Source organism: Salmo salar, chromosome ssa09, assembly GCF_905237065.1.
Source record: "Salmo salar chromosome ssa09, Ssal_v3.1, whole genome shotgun sequence".
Classification (NCBI taxonomy): domain Eukaryota; kingdom Metazoa; phylum Chordata; class Actinopteri; order Salmoniformes; family Salmonidae; genus Salmo; species Salmo salar.
The window spans coordinates 21,761,134-21,782,366 of record NC_059450.1 but is presented as its reverse complement, the minus strand read 5'-3'; the positions used below and the strand labels follow the sequence as shown (position 1 = coordinate 21,782,366).

Genomic DNA, 21,233 nt, shown 5'->3' with positions numbered 1-21,233 from the left:
GGGAAAAGGGGGTGCAAGTCAATATTAGGAAGGTGTTCTTAATGTTTTGTACACTGTATATTGGGCTATTTAAAGACAACATGTTAGGGAAAACGAATACACTTTTAGTATTTTATTGAAACATACATGTATAATGTATACACACATTTTACTTGCACCAGGTTTTCATAAAATATTGACATGATCTGTCAAAGAGTTCACCTTAAAACATAGTGAACATTATGCAGCAGAAATAAAGTTTTCATCTGCAAAGTCAAAGCAGTTACAGACTGGTAAGTATTTTACTAATACAGGTTTACTTTGTAGTTTTATATACAGCAGTAGTTATTGGACATGTTTGCTACTGGACAGATAGCGGCTATGATTGCACGAGGAGCAGTAATACAGCAAAGTTTCATTTTGTACAGATTGCAACAGCATTTTAAATATTTGTACAGTTCACAAGAAGAAAATTACAAACAGTATTAAGCATTATGTGTGTCTTGCACCAAGAGCTATATCCCTACAAATGAAAGATTAATGGGTTGAAGGTCTTTGATATACCTGACATGCTTAGACGCTCTAATAATAACATTATGACTGGTTGCTGAATACAGCAACAAGCTAAACCTCTGACAGGGTCCTGTAGTCCTGCACACGGTTGATCGAACAATGATCATTTAGTGCGCCACCGTAGACAACACAAATAACACAGAGTTCACCAACAGTCAGAAACACACAGTCACTCACTCTGATTCAACACAACTGGCCCTCCTACACAAGGCCACACATCTACCAAGGCAGCACTTTTAAACTAACACCATACATACAATAGTATTCATGTATCAAATGCAAGACTTACTCAGTGAGAACATTATCGTCTCCCCCCTCTCTGAGCTTTACTTGCCTCCTGAGTTGTTGCAAATTGGATACCTCCCTTTAACATGGATGGATATGTACAACTCTGTAGACAACATCCAAGCAACAGATCTCCAATACAGTATCTGCAGTTAAAGTGTTCTGTGCAAAGTATGAGGGGGGAAGCTTTGGCTAAGTCATTTCAACCGTCTATTGTTATAAGCCTTGTGAGGGAAAATGTCTTATTCACTTGTCCTACAGTAGAATGTACTGGAAAGACATTTCCAGATAGAATGAGTTGCAGTTTAACATTTACCTTTGATTTTGGAAGGAAAGTGATCTGGGTAGATTCTCCACCCAAGTCCAGGATCCCCACTGTCATTCCTGAAACCCATTTTTTCAAATATTCCACTGTACTGTACAGTGCACTCCATGACCAAAGTTCTCTAAATACCTTACTAGTCGCAATGCTTTTAAATACACTACACACTCAAAGGTAGCCAAATAAGACTGCATTTCAGGTCAGACAGCCCTAAGGAAGCGAAAATGTAAACGCTTGCTTTGCAAAAATAAAGTCAACTCACTAATTATTGGTTAAACATACAGTAGAAATAGCAGTCCTTCCTTATAAAAAATATAGTGATTTCTTTGTCAACAGTTCATGGATTATTTGCAGGAGATTGCTGAGGAGGGAGGGAGGGAGGGGTAGGCTGGAGGAGCGTGGCAGTGCTGCTGAGCAGGAGGGAGGGGCTAGTCAGGGGTCAGTGGCAGAGGAGATGCCCCCAGTAACAGACTGTCCCTCTCAGTACCTGCAGACAGTTAGGATAACTGCCCTTAGTGGATGTTGAGGTTGTTAAAGTGATCGAATGTGGCTCCCAAGGCCCAACTTGTCTCAACGTTGTTCACCTTCTTGGCGAGCTGTGGAGCAGAACAAAAAACGATGTTAAGTTTTGACTTATTAACGTCTTGGTGCCTGTCCCCTACCTTTTGTGCCCAGTGACCTGTTCCTATCTCACCTGCAGCATTGTGTTGTCCTTGAAGCCAAAGCCCTCCTTCAACAGGCAGGTGATATATGTCATATCCATGCAGAGGAAGGGACTGATGGGACGGTACTTGGTCATCTTGTTGCACACTGAAAACAAATCAGGTAGGCACTACGTTAACAACAAATCACAAAGGGCAGAGAGCACTGTGATAGAAATATTATGTATTCACCTTATTTGGTGGATATTTAACAATTATTTACTTAACAGTAACATAGTTCTGTCCTGCTAATGCTGAGTTTTATGACAGCAGCACATGTGGGCATATTTTGAGACATCTTGTATCATGTCTCATGTGGGGTCAAGCAGCAGACAACCTCTAACCTGTACACCACATAATAGAAAGCTGATCATCTTGTTTGGTTTATTTGGTTTGTTTAGTTGACTGAGAAAGGGGGTGTGAGAAGAGTCAAGTGCTGAGGGTCTGCACATGTTGGTGATTCTGGGGATGGGTGGCAGAGCCAACAGACTAGCTGTACACAGTGTGTCTTTCTCAGGCTCAGCCCCCAGGTCAGGTTGGTGTTGTGTGGCTGTCAGGTACGAGAGAGAGAGCTCACAGCTGCCCAGGTCAACTGCCTGGCGACCTGCCCAACGCCTGGCGACCTGCCCAACGCCTGACGTGTTCATCGAGACCATATGACTGTTTTCGCAATGCAAACAGACTTTACATAACACACCAACTCGTTCCTGCTAGCTGTAAATCTAGCACAGGCATTTATTGAGCCACGCGCTCTAACAGATTTTACCAAGGCTATATGTCAATCTAACGTGCTAGAGCACTTTCCACATCAGGTTACTGTAAATGATGTGGAAATGTGTTAAGTAGCTAAATGTCAATGTGTATGTAAAATATCAACATATTTGTTTCTGCTCTGAGAACAGTTAAGAATCAGACATTTCATCTGATGGTCCTTGGTTATATTGGAAATGGCAGACGAAAGTGCCAATGTTCCAGGTTAGGTTACAGTAGTGCCAAGATGTTTGGGCACAAACAAGGTTGAGTGTTTGTGTGAGTTAGAACAGTGTGTATTTTTACAGCAAGGTTTTGTGGTGAGGAACTGATGTTTTGTAAGGCCTGTGAGATTGTTGAGTGTAACATGCAAATAAGCACCAACATTTCTTGTTTGTACACTGTGTACTGCATCAATATGAGTCAACATGTTTCTGAGGGGGAAAAGCCTAGTACTCACCTTCTTTGGCTCTCTTCTTGAAATCCCTGACTTCTACCATGCCACCGCGGCTGCCGTCTGGAAAACAAAAACATTTATACTGTTTCTCATCTGCAACGACAGCTGTCAATTCAGTTTTCCAAGCAAATCCTAAAAACTGCAGTTAAATGTATATGAGGAGAAAGTAACTAAACAATTATATATATTTTTTACTTTAATCCTTTTATATCATTATGAGGGTTAACTGAATGCTTTCTGAATGGTGGTTTTGTATCTGTCCTGGTCTGTGTGTCTACTCACCGATGAGTCCTGACTCCACAGCTCTGTCAAAGTAGTAGGAGAAGGCATAGAAGATGCTGCTGCCCTTCACCTCAAACGGCTGGTGCACGATGCCTTTCACCACCCTCATCACCTCATAGTAACACAGCTTGTAACCTGCATAGCCTGGAGAGACACACAGATAACATCAAAATAATCATTAGTATCTATCACAAACTGTACTGAATCTTCAAGGCAGGTATCATAAAAGTATAGAGTTACGTCAGCTTCATGACAACATAACACTCAAGTCAATTGTTAAGTCAGAATCATTTTCATTGGCACCAACAATAAAAGGTTTATTTTCAAATGAGAGTAAAAATAACTGAGTTTGCTGCATGCTTGTGGTAGAATGCACTGGGAGAACCCGGAGCCTCTTTATGAGATCAAAATGGGGTTGAGGCTATGGGCTCTCTACACTAGAAAAACCCCAAAAGGATACTTTCACAGCACCCTGGGATTGGTTTGTTGGTTACAACCGGGGAAACCAAGTGCTGACAAGAGTAGCACACGCCTGTTGGGTTATCTATTTTTACCACATAATTGTAAGCGGTCAACATCAAGCCTCTCCTTACACAGAAAAATTACAGCTCGGGGACTAACCCAGTATCTTTTGGCTACATGACCGTGGTATGGGAGTGTTGCATTATTTGCGGAATTAACTGACAATTTTCCTCTCATTTAAACACAAGGTTTGCTCTATTATAACTGTTTAAAGTCTGCACGCAGAGAGAAAGAATGACAAAACATGCATTCTGCACTGTCCAGTGGGAAAATGTTCTCAACTCAGACTGAACTAAAACTCTAACATTGCGCTCTGAGACTGAATCATTTTTTTCTAGTTTCGAGGATTATAAAAAATTAAATATTATCGAAATTGTATGTTTTATCTCGTGCTTACCGTCAGGAATTCCGCTAACTTTGTAGGTGATTCCACCAAAAGTCCAGTCCTCTCTGAACTTCTTGGGTAGACAGGAACTTGTGAAAACTTTCCAATCCAGACCTGAAAGAGTAAACCAGATTAGTTATTGCGTTGTCCCCAACGAGGATGACAGCTAAATAGCCTGTCTGATTTATAGAAATCTAGTGTGTCTTGCAGCATTATACAAATGTATTTATCCAGCCTGAACAGATGAATGACTGTAGTTGTCTAGCTTGAATAGCTAAGCAAATACTGTATGACAATTCAAATTACCATCAGCCCCCAAAGCCCCAAGAGTTGCCAATCGAGCCGCTACAAGTCCATTTCCAAGGTAGCTGAATGAGGACAGATATTCAGAATACATTCATGACAATGCCAAAGTAATGTGAGTATGCTGTTTTCATTGCATGCCATGATATACAATGAGTATACAAAACATTAAGAACACGTGCTCTTTCCATGACGTAGGTGAATCCAGGTGAAAGATATGATCCCTTATTGATGTCACTTGTTAAATCCACTTCAGTCAGTGTAGATGAAGGGGAGGAGACAGGTTAAAGAAGGATTTTTAAGCATTGAGACATTTGAGGCACGGATTGTGTATGTGTGCCATTAAGAGGGTGAATGGTCAAGACAAAAGATTTAAGTGCCTTTGAACAGGGTATGGTAGTAGGTGCCAAGCGCAACGGTGTGTCAAGAACCGCAACGTTGCTGTGTTTTTCACGCTCAACAGTTTCCTGTGTGTATCAAGAATGGTCCACCACCCAAATGGCATCCAGCCAACTTGACACAACAGTGGGAAGCATTGGAGTCAACATGGGCCAGCATCCCTGTGGAACGCTTGACACCTTGTAGAGTCCATGCTCCAACGAATTGGGGCAAAATAAAAATGTATAACTTGTAGTGTGTTTGAGTTTTAAAAAGGCTTCTGAAGTTTGTAATTTACACTTTGAAATTTCCGACTTGATTTTCCTTTACGAAAAATTTATCAACCCCTACAAATATTTCCATTAATTATAATCCATATAATAATTCACATTTCCTGTTGCAGCATGATTATTTTCCTGCAAAATGAAGATCTGTACTATAAATGCTGCACCAATGGTTGTTTACTCACCTGTGAGTGTAGAGTTGTAGAGTGTGGTTGAACATGTTGATGTTGGCAATGTAACTGGCTGGGGCAGTGAAAACTGTTTTCTATGGGTACAGAGAGAGGGGTTGAGTAATGTCTAATTAAATAGCAATGGTTACCTAAATCTTCGTAAACATCAGTGGAGTTCAGTTTAACATTTACCTTTGATTTTGGAAGGAAAGTGATCTGGGTAGATCCTCCACCCAAGTCCAGGATCCCCACTGTCTTCCTGGTTTTGGCATACAAATGACCTAAAGCAAACAGACGGAAAGTCAAACACACAGAATTGGAAATAGAAAACTATAGACAGGATGCTATCCATCATCGACATTATAAACAGAAAGTAGAACATACAGGTATTGAACATTGACCACATACTGCATTTAGAATTCATTCACTTTCCAACCACCCGCTTGAGACAAAGACTGGTATTCTAATAGATACAGTTGAAGTCGGAAGTTTACATACACCTTAGCCAAATACATTTAAACTCAGTTTTTCACAATTCCTGACATTTAATCCTAGTAAAAATTGTCTTAGGTCAGTTAGGATCACCACTTTATTTTAAGAATGTGAAATGTCAGAATAATAGTAGAGAGAATGATATATTTCAGCTTTTATTTCTTTCATCACATTCCCAGTGGGTCAGAAGTTTACATACACTCAATTAGTACTTGGTAGCATTGCCTTTAAATTGTTTAACTTGGGTCAAATGTTTCGGGTAGCCTTCCACAAGCTTCCCACAATAAGTTGGGTGAATTTTGGCCCATTCCTCCTGACAGAGCTGGTGTAACTGAGTCAGGTTTGTAGGCCTCCTTCCTCGCACATGCTTTTTTAGTTCTGCCCATAAATTTTCTATGGGATTGAGGTCAGGGCTTTGTGATGGCCACTCCAATATCCTAACTTTGTTGTCCTTAAGCCATTTTGCCACAAATTTGGAAGTATGCTTGGTGTCATTGTCCATTTGGAAGACCCACTTGGTCTACAATGTTTTTTCTGAGGTCTTGGCTGATTTCTTTTGATTTTCCCATGATGTCAAGCAAAGAGGCACTGAGTTTGAAGGTAGGCCTTGAAATACATCCACAGGTACACCTCCAATTGACTCAAATTATGTAAATTAGCCTAACAGAAGCTTCTAAAGCCATGACATCATTTTCTGGAATTTTCCAAGCTGTTTAAAGGCACAGTCAACTTAAAGGCACAGTAAACTAAAGGCACAGTAAACTAAAGGCACAGTAAACTTAAAGGCACAGTAAACTTAAAGGCACAGTAAACTAAAGGCACAGTAAACTAAAGGCAAAGTAAACTAAAGGCACAGTAAACTTAAAGGCACAGTAAACTAAAGGCACAGTAAACTAAAGGCACAGTAAACTTAAAGGCACAGTAAACTAAAGGCACAGTAAACTTAAAGGCACAGTAAACTAAAGGCACAGTAAACTAAAGGCACAGTAAACTTAAAGGCACAGTAAACTAAAGGCACAGTAAACTTAAAGGCACAGTAAACTAAAGGCACAGTAAACTAAAGGCACAGTAAACTTAAAGGCACAGTCAACTTAAAGGCACAGTAAACTTAAAGGCACAGTAAACTTAAAGGCACAGTAAACTTAAAGGCACAGTAAACTAAAGGCACAGTAAACTAAAGGCACAGTAAACTTCTGACCCACTGGAATTGTGATACAGTGAATTATAAGTGAAATAATCTGTCTGTAAAAATTTGTTGGAAACATCACTTGTGTCATGCACAAAGTAGATGTCCTAACCGACTTGCCAAAACTATAGTTTGTTAACAAGAAATTTGTGGAGTGGTTGAAAAACGAGTTTTAATGACTCCAACCTAAGTGTATGTAAACTTCCGACTTCAACTGCATACACTACTAGTCAAAAGTTTGGACACACCTACTCATTCAAGGGTTTTTCTTTATTTTTCCTATTTTCTACATTGTAGAAAAATAGTGAAGACATGAAAACTATTAAATAACACGTATGGAATCACGTAGTAACAAAAAAAGTGTTAAACAAATAAAAATATATTTTATATTTGAGATTCTTCAAAGTAGCCACCTTTTGCTTTGATGACAGCGTTGCGCACTCTTGGCTTTCTCTCAACCAGCATCACCTGGAATGCTTTTCCAACAGTCTTGTAGGAGTTTCCACATATGCTGAGCACTTGTTGGCTGCTTTTCCTTCACTCTGCGGTCCAACTCATCCCAAACCATCTCAACTGGTTTAAAGTTGGGTGATTGTGGAGGCCAGGTAATCTGATGCAGCACTCCATCACTCTCCTTCTTGGTCAAATAGCCCTTACACAGCCTGGAGGTGTGTTGGGTCATTGTCCTGTTGAAAAACAAATGATAGTCCCACTAAGCGCAAACCAGATGGGATGGTGTGTCGCTGCAGAATGCTGTGGTAGCCATGATGTTTAAGTGTGCCTTGAATTCTCAATAAATAAAGACAGTGTCACCAGCAACAAACCCCCACACCATCCCACCTCCTCCACCATGCTTCATGGTGGGAACCACATATGTGGAGATCATCTGTTCACCTACTCTGCGTCTCACAAAGACACGGCGGTTGGAACCAAAAATCTCAAATTTGTACTCATCAGACCAAATTACAGATTTCCACTGGTCTAATGTCCATTGCTCGTGTTTCTTGGCCCCATCAAGTCTGTTCTTCTTATTGGTGTCCTTTTAGTAGTGGTTTCTTTGCAGCAATTCGACCATGAAGGTCTGATTCACGCAGTCACCTCTGAACAGTTGATGTTGAGATGTGTCTGTTACTTGAACTCTGTGAAAGATGTATTTGGGCTGCAATTTCTGAGGCTGGAAACTCTAATCAACTTATCCTCTGCAGCAGAGGTAACTCTGGGTCTTCCTTTCTTGTGGCGGTCCTCATAAGCGCAAGTTTCATTATAGCGCTTGATGGTTTTTGTGACTGCACTTGAAGAAAATTTCAAACTTTCAAAGTTCTTGAAATATTTCACATTGATTGACCTCCATGTCTTAAAGTAATGATGGACTGTCGTTTCTCTTTGCTTATTTGAGCTGGTCTTGCAATAATATGGACTTGGTCTTTCACCAAATAGGGCTATCTTCTGTATACCACCCCAACCTTGTCACAACACAACTGATTGGCTCAAACGCATTAAGAAGGAAAGAAATTCCACAAATGTACTTTTAACAAGGCACACCTGTTCATTAAAATGCATTCCAGGTGACTACATCATGAAGCTGGTTGAGAGAATGCCAAGAGTGTGCAAAGCTGTCATCAAGGCAAAGGCTGGCTACTTTGAAGAATCTAAAATATATTTAGATTTGTTTAAGACTTTTTTGGTTAGTACATGTTTCCATGTGTTATTTCATAGTTTTGATGTCTTCACTATTATTCTACAATATAGAAAGTAGTACAAATAAACAAAAACCCTTGAATGAGTAGGTATGTCCAAACTTTTGACTGGTACTGTAGGTCTGTGGCCACCAAGAGAAAGGCGGCGGCTATCATTTTGGCCATAGGATGGGTTTTAAAAGAAATGTTACACTAACTCTGTGTAAAAAGTGAGGGAATATTGCATCCCATCGTGACCAGATGGTGGCCAACATTCAAGACAGTCAGACAGGAGACAGGAGTCTTTCACTGCTCTGCAACTGTGTACAGTGTTTAAACCTCAGAAATGAACCCCCTGACCATTAACACCACCTTAACAAAACATGAGCAATGTATTACCTGTCAAAAAGTTCACTGTTACCCAGGCCAGGACTCCTACAAGAGAGAGTAGATGGAGAGTGTATGAGTAAAACATTCACTTGAACCAAATCATATGCAATTGTTGCCTTTGTAATCGTGTTGTTGGAAGTTACTGATACATACTGCCATTTGAACACATGCAGTTCAGAGACTGTCAGTTAAGATATTGGAGGTTATACTAGTTTTCATTCATTTAGCAGCTGTTACATTAGCAATATTTGTCTGACATGGATAGACCAACCCAGGTCATTAGTACTGTCTCAGAGCTCATGTTATGGCTCTCATAAAGTGAGGCTAATGAATTGCACATCTGATGAAACAGGAGTTGGTGCGGGTGTCTTAGTGAGTGATGTGGAGGATCACTTAATATTGAGTGTGGGAAGGACAACCCAGACAAGGTTATTTAATTGCTCTATGAGGTAGCGATAGAGCTCTTATAAACACATGTTACGAGGACAGTGTTGGGAGATACCAACCACCGCGTTTAGCTGATCTAACCAATGTCTACAGTTTTCCTCTTTACCAACATACCCACAATACCACAGTACCATAAAAGTAAATGTAAGACAAATGTTTGTGACACCAACAAAGTGACATACCTTCATTTGTTCCATTCATTATGGAGACACTGTTGTTCGGTACAAAGAAGGGGGACTCGTCAAAGACTTCCCGAACCTATGGAGACAATTTATGATGACAGTGCTGAATAAAGACAATAAGAAAATAAAAATAGATACTTATTATATCTCTTATCTCAAGACTCAGGAATTGTTACGAGGCATATTTGTCTGAGAATGACGGAATGCAAAACCACAAGCATGGCTAGAGTAGCCGCATGAATTGAATCATTCAAATGACATATTCCACTACTCCAGACAACCCCAAAACAGCAGTTTTTTGCACAGTGATCGCCACCCCGAAGTGGGTAGACTTCCCCCCCAGTTTTTTCAAGAACACTTGTAAAGCCCTTAGCAGTTTCACGTCCTGATCCTTGGCAGGACGGGTCATCCCTGTGCCAAACTAACTGAGTGGAGAGAAAACGTGCCTCACCTCATCCAGCAGAGCATTAGCCTTCTCCTTGGGCAGGAGGCGGAGCCCGGCCGTGGCTTTCAGGACCACCGGGGTCTGCTTCCACTCGACCTCTGGCACCGTCTTCTTGGCAACCTTCAGCAGCGCTCTGATCGTGTTCCCACCCTGAATGGGATAACAGGCATTAACAGATGAGCATGGTCTCCACTGGAACACTCTCAAAGCACAGCCGTGACCAAAAGGGCTGATATAGATATTTCAACAGTGAATGAAGTATATACCGGCATTAACGTATTCAGTTGATTAAAGGGTTGATATGTTTGTCCACATAGGACTTCACATGGTCTGGTTTTTAAGATGTAGATTCCAAGACAGTAAAGATCTGACTTAGTGACAGCTTCAGCAGAATCAGTTCATGTAATTACATGGTCTACATCGCAATGCCTAAATGAGAAAATGATAGACATGATACATACCTCTTCAGGCTTATCTTTATAGGCAGACAGACCAGGCTTCACCGCATGATACATCTCATTGTCCAGAACTGGCAGCTCAACTAAAAAGACAAAAAGTAGATGGGGAGAATGCATTCAATTATCAAACAAGATATAAATATATGAAATGTGTGAAATAACAGAACTCTGTTGCATTAATGTGTGCTTTAAAACTTGCTTTGTTGCCTCAATCACTCCATTGCTAGGCTTTACAATCACTGATGTTTAAAGTAAAGTAAATACAAAAACAGCAAATCAAAGTCCATTATTAGAGGTTCGTTTTTCGGGATTTCGGCCACACTAACAGATGATTAAAACTACAACTCAGCTGCCTCTTGGTTCGGTCTTGCTCATGATTGCTCTCTCCCCACGCTGACGGCACATGTTTGTCTTTACACCACAGAGCGAATGACCCAACAGCAAACATATACTCTCTGGGAGACAGCTGAATGTAAACCCCGTTTGGCTCCTGGGACTAAGCTAAGGCTGAGAGATACTGAATGAGATACACAGAAAAAGAGAGAGAAAACACTCACCTGGGTCTTTCTGGATAAATGTGTAGATGTGGATCCGGGTGCCTGTGCTCCCAGCATCGAACATGATCCCATAGAAAGTACGGCTGAGGTTGACAGGATGGGAGACCTCAAGCAAGACCTCAGGCAAGACTTTGGGCACGACTTCGAGCAGGAGGTTTTCGGGCAGGAGGTTTTCCATGTTAGCAGAGTGTTCGTGGTGGACTGTCTGGCGGGGATGGTAGGTTGCCTCCGCTTGGAAGTTCCAAGCCAGAACTGACATGGACATTACTGTCAGGAGAAGCATCTGAAGAGCCATCTTTTTTTAACACCCAAAGAAACACTGATGCTTTTGTAAAAGCTAAAACACTTTACTCTATGGATATACAGTAAGAGTCAAACTGTGCCCTATTCAAGATAGTCTTCTTCAGAGGAGCAGCCCAAAATGCAGTGGCAGCAGCTTGCAGAGGTGATGAGTGAGAACCGGAGAGGCAGAGACAGTGTGGGTAGCAATGCACATTCAGGACTGTCTGGTCATCTGTTTACAGTATATAAAGACATAAGGGCTTGGCGCTGGGCCATACCATGACAGGTCATCCACCAATCCTGTTGCGTTCCATCTAGGTTCCTTCAAGAGTCCCCCTTCTGAAAGAGCTGGATACTGAATATCTGCTTACAGGCAGCAATTATTTTTCTCTCTTTTCATCTTTCGTGGGCAAACTGGAGCCAAAAATCCCCCAAGTGAAGAAAGAAAGAGGATATGTCAAGACATCAAAATGACTGGCTTGTAGAAATTTGAAGCAATTGTCTTAAAATACATTTTATTGGTGTATTTAATTAAGACTTACAGGCAAGCTTGTCGATTACTACAATTCCTTCCCTGCACAAGTAGCCTATTACTCATATTCGTCTTAATTTGTTGTATTGCCCGTCTTGACTTGGGCTGTCAGGTAGTAGGTAGTAACCTGACAGCCCAAGGCAAGACAGGCAATACACCTTTCTCTGGATATGAACAAGTACTTTTTTGTGTGTATCACATTCCGAACCAATAATGACATGTGTGAAAATTACCACATAAAAACATATGCTGCAGACCTTTAAACCCAACCAACCTTTCACAAGAGATGTGCTGATGCAACTTGCACTCCAACTGGCATAAATGCTGAAAGAATGAAAGCAATAATCTCACTCCCACTCATCCCTGTGCTAACCACAAGCTTTCCTAGGAAAGAATATTTAAAGGCACGTTTCACAGGACAAACCATGAGAAGCATGAGTAGCTGCTTTCAGTTTTAGCTGGGTGGTTGGCAAGGTGTCTTTAACCAGTCTATCAGCAAAAATATTCTAATGTACTGTAATGTTCAGAGTTTCTGGTTTCTAGGAGGGAGGGAGGCAATAACAATGTGCTACTGCAGCTCAGCAAAGAGGCCCTGCTAACTCAGACCTCATATGAACTGAGCTTTGCACCAGAGTGGGATTTCCTTCACTCAGTCCCCACGAGAAGCTGCAGCAACAGTAAACAAAGACAGGGCTGAAACAGGTAGAATTTGTATATTTCTAGAGACTGCAGACTTGCTGAACTGGTATCACCCAACTCTGCTCCTGCTAACAGGTTCACCACACAGTCACACACAGGGTGAGTGAAGCACAAACTGTGGTGGCATGTGTCACCCAGCTCAGCTGAGGGGGTGTGATTAAGCCGGAATGGGGGCGGCCAGCGGTCCTGCAGCAGGACTTGAGAAGGGCAGAGAGAAGGTCCACAAAGAGGGCATGAGGAAAGGATGGGGCTTGGCACTAGCATGCCATTCCAATCCCAGGACACTCCGCTGTGCAGCGCACTGTTCTAACACTGTAATTTGGACTAAAAATATTGCACTTTCTTTCCTCCTTCCTTTTTGTCTAAATACTGTGGTTCACCATTATGGTCCATTTCCCCTATTAAAGCATGCGTGTGCAGGACCTCCAATGCAGCTGTTTTATCTCAATATTAAATAATTTCTGGGTAACAATTAAGTACCTTACTGTGATTATTTTTGACAATTTTAATTGAAAACAAACAAAATACCTTCTTAGCAAAGAAAAATAATGTCAGTGGGGGAGGGGAAAACTGAACATTTGCTGTTATTGGCAGAGAGGTTTGGAACTCTTTATTGGTTTATTAACTCATTCACTGCATGGTGATGTCACTATGGAGGGCCAAAACTCCATCCCACTAAAACAGGCTGAAATTTCAGGCAGTCTTTTTAAAACTGCTACACTAAAAGAGCATCATAATTTTCACAATTTCACAGTATTATTCCAGTGTGTGGAAATATATACATTACCAGTCAAAAGTTTGGACATACCTAATCATTCAAGGATTTTTCTTATTTTGACTATTTTCTACATTGTAGAATAATAGTGAAGACATCAAAACTATGAAATAACACATATGGAATCATGTAGTAACCAAAAAAAGTGTTCAACAAATCAAAACAAATTTTAGATTTTAGATTCTTCAAAGTAGCCATCCTTTGCCTTGATGACAGCTTTGCACACTCTTGGCATTCTCTCAACCAGCTTCATGAGGTAGCCACCTGGAATGCATTTCAATTAACAGGAGTGCCTTGTTAAAAGTTAATTTGTGGAATTTCTTTCCTTCTTAATGTGTTTGAGACAAATCAGTTATGTTGTGACAAGGTTGGGGTGGTATATAGAAGATAGCACTATTTGGTAAAAGACCAAGTCCATGTTATGGCAAGAATAGCTTAAATAAGCAAAGTGAAATGACAGTCCATCATTACTTTAAGACATGAAGGTCAGTCAATCAGGAACATTTCAAGAACTTTGAAAGTTTCTTAAAGTGCAGTCGCAAAAACAATCAAGCGCTATGACGAAACTGGTTCTCATGGGGACCGCCACAGGAAAGGAAGACCCAGAGTTACCTCTGCTGCAGAGGATAAGTTCATTCGAGTTAACTGCACCTCAGATTGCAGCCCAAATAAATGTTTCACAGAGTTCAAGTAATAGACACATCTCAACATAAACTGTTCGGTGGAAATCTGTCCTTTGGTCTGATGAGTCCAAATTTGAGATTTTGGTGAACGGATGATCTCTGCATGTGTGGTTCCCACTGAGAAGTATGGAGGAGGCGTGATGTAGGGTGCTTTGCTGGTGATACTGTTGGGGATTTATTTAGAATTCAAGGCACACTTAACCAGCATGGCTACCACGCATTCTGCAGCGATACAACATCCCATCTGGTTTGCGCTTAGTGGGACTATCATTTGTTTTTCAACAGGACAATGACCCAAAACACACCTCCAGGCTGTGTAAGGGCTATTTGACCAGGAAGGAGAGTGATGGAGTGCTGCATCAGATGACCTGGCCTCCACAATCACCAGACCTCAACTCAATTGCAATGGTTTAGGATGAGTTGGACCGCAGAGCAAACGAAAAGCAGCCAACAAGTGCTCAGCATATTTGTGAACTCCTTCAAGACTGTTGAAAAAGCATTCCTTATGAAGCTGGTTGAGAGAATGCTAAGAGTGTGCAACACTCTCATCAAGGCAAAGGGTGGCTACTTTGAAGAATCTCAAATCTATTTTGATTTGTTGAACACTTTTTTGGTTACTACATGATTCCATGTGTTATTTCATAGTTTTGATGTCTTCACTATTATTCTACAATGTTGAAAATCGTTAAAAAAAATAAGAAAACCCTTGAATGAGTAGGTGTCAACTTTTGACTGATACTGCATATAAAACACAGGAAAATCACATTGACAGACATCTGACAACAGCGAAGCTATATGAGCCAATTGAACAGGTTGCTGGCTGTTCACACTCAAAAAAAACACAAGATGTTATATTACAGTTACTAACTCCAGTCCTTGCAAAAGCCATGATGTCGTGTCTGCTTTTCCCCCAGCTGCTATCTCCAAGGTTCTTTGTGAGAAGAAGAATCGTGCTCTGACAAAGACAAATGTATTCTACTGCATAATTAAAGTTTGGCGTTCAGACATACAATGACTTACAGTAAGTACTACTATAGAAAATGATGTATTTGGATCATGTGCAGTGTTCTGATAGATTCCAAGGGACAAATCATACTACTAGTCCCTATTGTGTCAAAACATGCCAAACCTTCATGATCAGATTAAAAAGATTTTAGAGATTGCCATGGTCTGACAATTTCTGAGCTGAGCTAAAAACTGTGAAACTAGACAAACTATATTGTTCAGTGGTCGTGGTTGAATACTATGATAAAAGTATGTTTAGTTTGAAAATGAAAATAGTTTAGATCAAAAGTAACTTTGTAAAGCAAGGTAATTGCTTATTGTACACAGCCATACTTCGTTTCAGAATATGTAAGCTAGTTGGTAAGTAATATAATATAATATATATATACACATATATATACACTGCTCAAAATAATAAAGGGAACACTAAAATAACACATCCTAGATCTGAATGAATGAAATAATCTTATTAAATACTTTTTTCTTTACATAGTTGAATGTGCTGACAACAAAATCACACAAAAATAATCAATGGAAATCCAATTTATCAACCCATGGAGGTCTGGATTTGGAGTCACACTCAAAATTAAAGTGGAAAACCACACTACAGGCTGATCCAACTTTGATGTAATGTCCTTAAAACAAGTCAAAATGAGGCTCCACGTGCCTGTATGACCTCCCTACAACGCCTGGGCATGCTCCTGATGAGGTGGCGGATGGTCTCCTGAGGGATCTCTTCCCAGACCTGGACTAAAGCATCCGCCAACTCCTGGACAGTCTGTGGTGCAACGTGGCGTTGGTGGATGGAGCGAGACATGATGTCCCAGATGTGCTCAATTGGATTCAGGTCTGGGGAACGGGCGGGCCAGTCCATAGCATCAATGCCTTCCTCTTGCAGGAACTGCTGACACACTCCAGCCACATGAGGTCTAGCATTGTCTTGCATTAGGAGGAACCCAGGGCCAACCGCACCAGCATATGGTCTCACAAGGGGTCTGAGGATCGCATCTCGGTACCTAATGGCAGTCAGGCTACCTCTGGCGAGCACATGGAGGGCTGTGTGGCCCCCCAAAGAAATCCCACCCCACACCATGACTCACCCACCGCCAAACCGGTCATGCTGGAGGATGTTGCAGGCAGCAGAACGTTCTCCACGGCGTCTCCAGACTCTGTCACATCTGTCACGTGCTCAGTGTGAACCTGCTTTCATCTGTGAAGAGCACAGGGCGCCAGTGGCGAATTTGCCAATCTTGGTGTTCTCTGGCAAATGCCAAACGTCCTGCACGGTGTTGGGCTGTAAGCACAACCCCCACCTGTGGACGTCGGACCCTCATACCACCCTCATGGAGTCTGTTTCTGACCATTTGAGCAGACACATGCACATTTGTGGCCTGCTGGAGGTCATTTTGCAGGGCTCTGGCAGTGCTCCTCCTGCTCCTCCTTGCACAAAGGCGGAGGTAGCGGTCCTGCTGCCGGGTTGTTGCCCTCCTACGGCCTCCTCCACGTCTCCTGATGTACTGGCCTGTCTCCTGGTAGCGCCTCCATGCTCTGGACACTATGCTGACAGACACAGCAAACCTTCTTGCCACAGCTCGCATTGATGTGCCATCCTGGATGAGCTGCACTACCTGAGCCACTTGTGTGGGTTGTAGACTCCGTCTCATGCTACCACTAGAGTGAAAGCACCGCCAGCATTCAAAAGTGACAAAAACATCAGCCAGGAAGCATAGGAACTGAGAAGTGGTCTGTGGTCACCACCTGCAGAACCACTCCTTTATTGGGGGTGTCTTGCTAATTGCCTATAATTTCCACCTGTTGTCTATTCCATTTGCACAACAGCATGTGAAATTTATTGTCAATCAGTGTTGCTTCCTAAGTGGACAGTTTGATTTCACAGAAGTGTGATTGACTTGGAGTTACATTGTGTTGTTTAAGTGTTCCCTTTATTTTTTTGAGCAGTGTATATATGAAAGGTTGTGTTAGTCTATAGGGCTTTACAGAGGGAGGCATAGACCTATAGAAATTAGGTGGCAGTAAGACACAGCAAATACTAGTCAAAGGTCCAAAAATAAATCCTCAGTGGTATCTTAGATACAACTTTTGATCTTTTGTTGCATCTTAACCAAAAGCTTTAAAGCATGAGAGGTAACCCAAGCTTTGTTATCCAAGCCTTGCAATCTATTATTAATATGCTGCAATGTTACTCTCAGGAATTTCATGTTTGCGGGTGTCCTACCACAAAACTCTATTGAAGAGACCTAAACCATGTCATTACAATTCCAATGATAATGACAGCTTCAAAACGCTCAGGGTTATTTCAGTTTTCTTTACTCCCTGTCATAGCAATTAGCTTTAAATGTAGTCCCCAAACTCGAGGCTTGATGCTAGTGCAAAAAGCTATATGCTTAAATTCACAGTAACTACACCCTGACATCTGTGATATACTTTTTTGTTCAACTTTTGGTTGAAGAATGTTCCTTGGGCACCTTCCAGTTTCTCCATAAAGCACAATTTGGAAGCCAGTTGAGTGAGGGCATGTAATGTGACAGTGGCTTTTGGATTCAAATGACCCGCAATAACTTTACATTTGTTTATTTCAGTTGGTTCAGGTACTCAGAACCTGCAAAGTCAACTGCAATTTGTTGAACTTTTGTGGCTTCGCCGCAATTTGTGTAATCCAACAAAACAGTGTGATCCTGGTGGCTGTGTAACGTGTCAGCGGTCCAAGGTTCTTCCCAGGACACGCAGAACAATATTCCTCTTAGAAGGGGTGCAAATGATGTTACATACCAGGGGGTGCACCTCATTCCACATGTAGGCCTATAAACAGATCTGTGTCAATGTGTCACGTGTGCTATATTTAACACATTCACATTTCAAGAGGATCAAGAAGCAGAAAATGAACATGTCTTTCTTGATATTCATGCATGTTGATGGTAAGTTTCCATATTTTATTGGTCTGATTGTTTGTAGCACAGAGATCCTATTTGTTATATTATGTAGCTAGCCTAACTTTATGGCGTGTAGCCTATCTCCATCAAAGGATGATTATGTTGTTTCATTTGAATATGTTTTTGTGTGATTGCATTCTAAGTCAAATTTACCTGGACTAGTTTTGAATACTGTGCATATGACATTACCTGCTTCAGGTGATTGTGAAGTAGACTGCTAGCATGTCCACAGCCCGTGCCACATATGGTTTCCATGGCATCAAAATTGTAAAACACAGGTTCCTGAGTGGCTTGAAGTGAAGCTTACCTAGCTAGCCTATAAGTGCTCCATTCATTCATATCAGTTCAATTATCGTATCCAAAACAATGCCCACGAAGAAGTGAAAAAAGGGAAATAATGGTCATGTTAAAGGGTAAGACATGTTTTCTTTGCATTGATGTCATGGCTTGAATTAGGTTAGCAGCAGCTAACTTAGCTATCGCACTGGGGGTAGCTAACTTTAGGTAGCTATTGTTAGGCAAGGTCTGTGTAGGTATAGCTACTACAACTCTTTGTCCAAATTGTGTCTACAAAAGGAAACAGGAGTCAAAAGCCAATAAAGAGTGACATTGAGAAGGAAAAGGTCAATGCTGCTCTTCTTTATCTTTTGCAAAAGCAGCAGCTGTTCTTCCTGGTGTCCACAAAAAAAAAAAAAACACAAAACACTGGTACACTTGTGGGACTATCAAATGTAAAATACAACGATATACAAACATTTTTTTTTTTTATTACAAAAAAATTATATCCATAACGCCCCTGTTTCCTAACTTTTTTTTTGCAGATTACAAGGATGGAGGGCCAATTTAAAAAGTTAAAAAAATAAATAAAATAAACAGGCCCTTGAGGAAAATGAACAGCTGGTAAGTATTTAGTCTTTGTGAATTAAGTTTGGGTAACTAACCTCCCAGGTAAGTCTTCCATCATTTTTACCTAACAGCCACATTCAAAAGAACAAGGAGTGACTAGACAGTTTACATCTTACAGGGCAGAAATGGACCAGGAACATTTGCATGTAGTCTACCTAATAATTCATATTAATTGTCCTGTAAGCACCAAGTGTATACATTGTTTGTACTGCATCAAAAACATGTGCTGTGTTGTGTCTGAACAACAGTGTTCTTTTTAATTAGGCAGTCCCTATGCTAACTTATGTACAAGAAAGAAAACAAAAAAGAAAAACAGAACTAAGAACCTACCCCATACACATTCAGCCATATAGTCTGAAATTGTGTTTTGGTAATGCCCTTTGGATACAGAAGAAAAAAGTAATTAAAATGTGCATGGTCTCAAACATACAAACTAGTTTTTATATAGCCTAAGAAGGCATCTTTCCCTCATGTGTCGTATGGATTGTTTGTGCTGGTGTGCAACTTTATTTACGGGTTAATTTTGACAGTTGATCTCTACAGAGAAAAATACATTACATTGATTGGAGTAAAGATCATTGAAATATCTAACTGCCATTGGAATGGTCAAACAACAAAATGTGCAGAAATGTGCCACTTTTGCTAATCCATGCTGGTAAAAATGGGACCCAATAAGCTTTTGAGAAATAAAAGACGCTCGGTCTGAACCAACTTAAAACATCCCCATTTTAGACATGCATGGCATTGTCACATATGTTCATGTAGCACTAATTCTGGAAAACTATTTTTGTGGTTGACCCTAATGATGCGATTTCACGACATGCCCCTCAACCCCCTTTGCTCATTGTAAAGTGATAAAATGGTTCATTTTGAAAATTGACTTAGCTAATGGCAATCATCGCATAAAAGCACTCAGAGAACATGAGCTCCATGGCCTTCGTTTCAAAGTAGTCTGACAATGTTGAAAAAGTCAGCCACCAAACAATAATATCATCAAGATATTTAGCCGTTTTCATTTTCCCAGTCATTCCACTGGGTCAGTGCCATATTTTCTTTGCAACTAAAACACAGCATTGGGGATAACAGAGAAGAGAGAAATGCTAAACTTCTTAAGCACAAATCTGGCCATTTGATGAAAGAATGAAAGCTTTCTAAAGAAAGCTGTGGCTAATTGAATTGATCCCTGTCCTAAGTTTATAGAATACACAGTCACATAGCAAAATAAGTGGCATCTAAAGTAGCATGGCATTCATAAAGTAATCTAAAGAATAACAATTAGGCATAACATTATAACCAAATGGTTGCTAACCTATCATTTAGTCATCATGTACCTGATTGTGGGTGAATGTTTTGATTGCCTTCCATAACTTTGTCCACTTTGGTCATTTCTGACTGGAGTGTACACAGCAGCATTTAAGCTCTGATTTCAGCCTCAGTTTGACTAATTTGGGTTTGGTTGCAAAGGCCATACTTCATCTGAACTTTTAGATTTTATTCCCAGCTATTATAAGTGGTTGTTCTCCTCCTGTTCCTGGAAGCTATGGTAATTTTTTCTCAGAAAATCTGCATCAATTATATTTCTGAAATAGCAGCTGCTATTTCAGCTATCAAGGAGTTTGGGAGAAATAAGGCCCGAATGGATAGGAGCTCAGTAGTGTGAAAACAAGACGGACAGAAACCTTGTTTCATACCCTGAAGTACCACTCTTGATTGTGAATGATTTCACAGTTCTATCAGTGATCATCAACTCTCTATTTTCTAGATTAAAGCAAGCATGTACATTGCAGAGAGGGAGCACAAGTAAAGCCTAGCTAGAATGGAGCACGCATTCTTCTGTGAAAAAGGTATGATGACTTTAAAATGGACAAATTATTTTGTACATGACAAATACACTTTAGGGAAAACTAGCCTTGAGCTAATCAAAAAGTATTGGATTTAATGGGTAAAGACGTTAAGGTGTGAAAAGCCTTACTGAGCAATAGAGAGGGGGGCGAGGGGAACAGTGAGTACTGTGTTCGCTGCAGGTTGGCCTAGAGGAGGCGGCAGAGCAGAGGATCGCCCAACTGCCTGAGGGCCCACAATGAAGCCGTTGTGCGAGTGTCTCCGCTGGCCAATTACAGGCTAATTTTACTGTTCAAACTGCACCTTCAGGCCAGGAGAAAAAAAAAAAGAGGCA

General features: G+C 40.9%; 1 protein-coding gene across 1 annotated transcript; it reads right to left on the bottom strand.

Moving 5' to 3' along the window:
- Positions 1 to 97: 97 nt before the first annotated feature.
- entpd5a (ectonucleoside triphosphate diphosphohydrolase 5a) lies at positions 98 to 12,069 on the bottom strand. Its single transcript, XM_014210843.2, has 13 exons — positions 11,225 to 12,069; positions 10,671 to 10,750; positions 10,216 to 10,359; positions 9,765 to 9,840; positions 9,145 to 9,180; positions 5,584 to 5,672; positions 5,407 to 5,486; positions 4,563 to 4,624; positions 4,269 to 4,370; positions 3,350 to 3,493; positions 3,071 to 3,127; positions 1,854 to 1,969; positions 98 to 1,755 (listed from the first exon to the last, which is right to left on the bottom strand). The coding sequence occupies exons 1-13, from the start codon at positions 11,517 to 11,519 to the stop codon at positions 1,672 to 1,674; spliced, it is 1,365 nt and encodes a 454-aa protein (XP_014066318.1). The 5' UTR covers positions 11,520 to 12,069; the 3' UTR covers positions 98 to 1,671.
- Between the last annotated feature and the right edge of the window lie 9,164 nt (positions 12,070 to 21,233).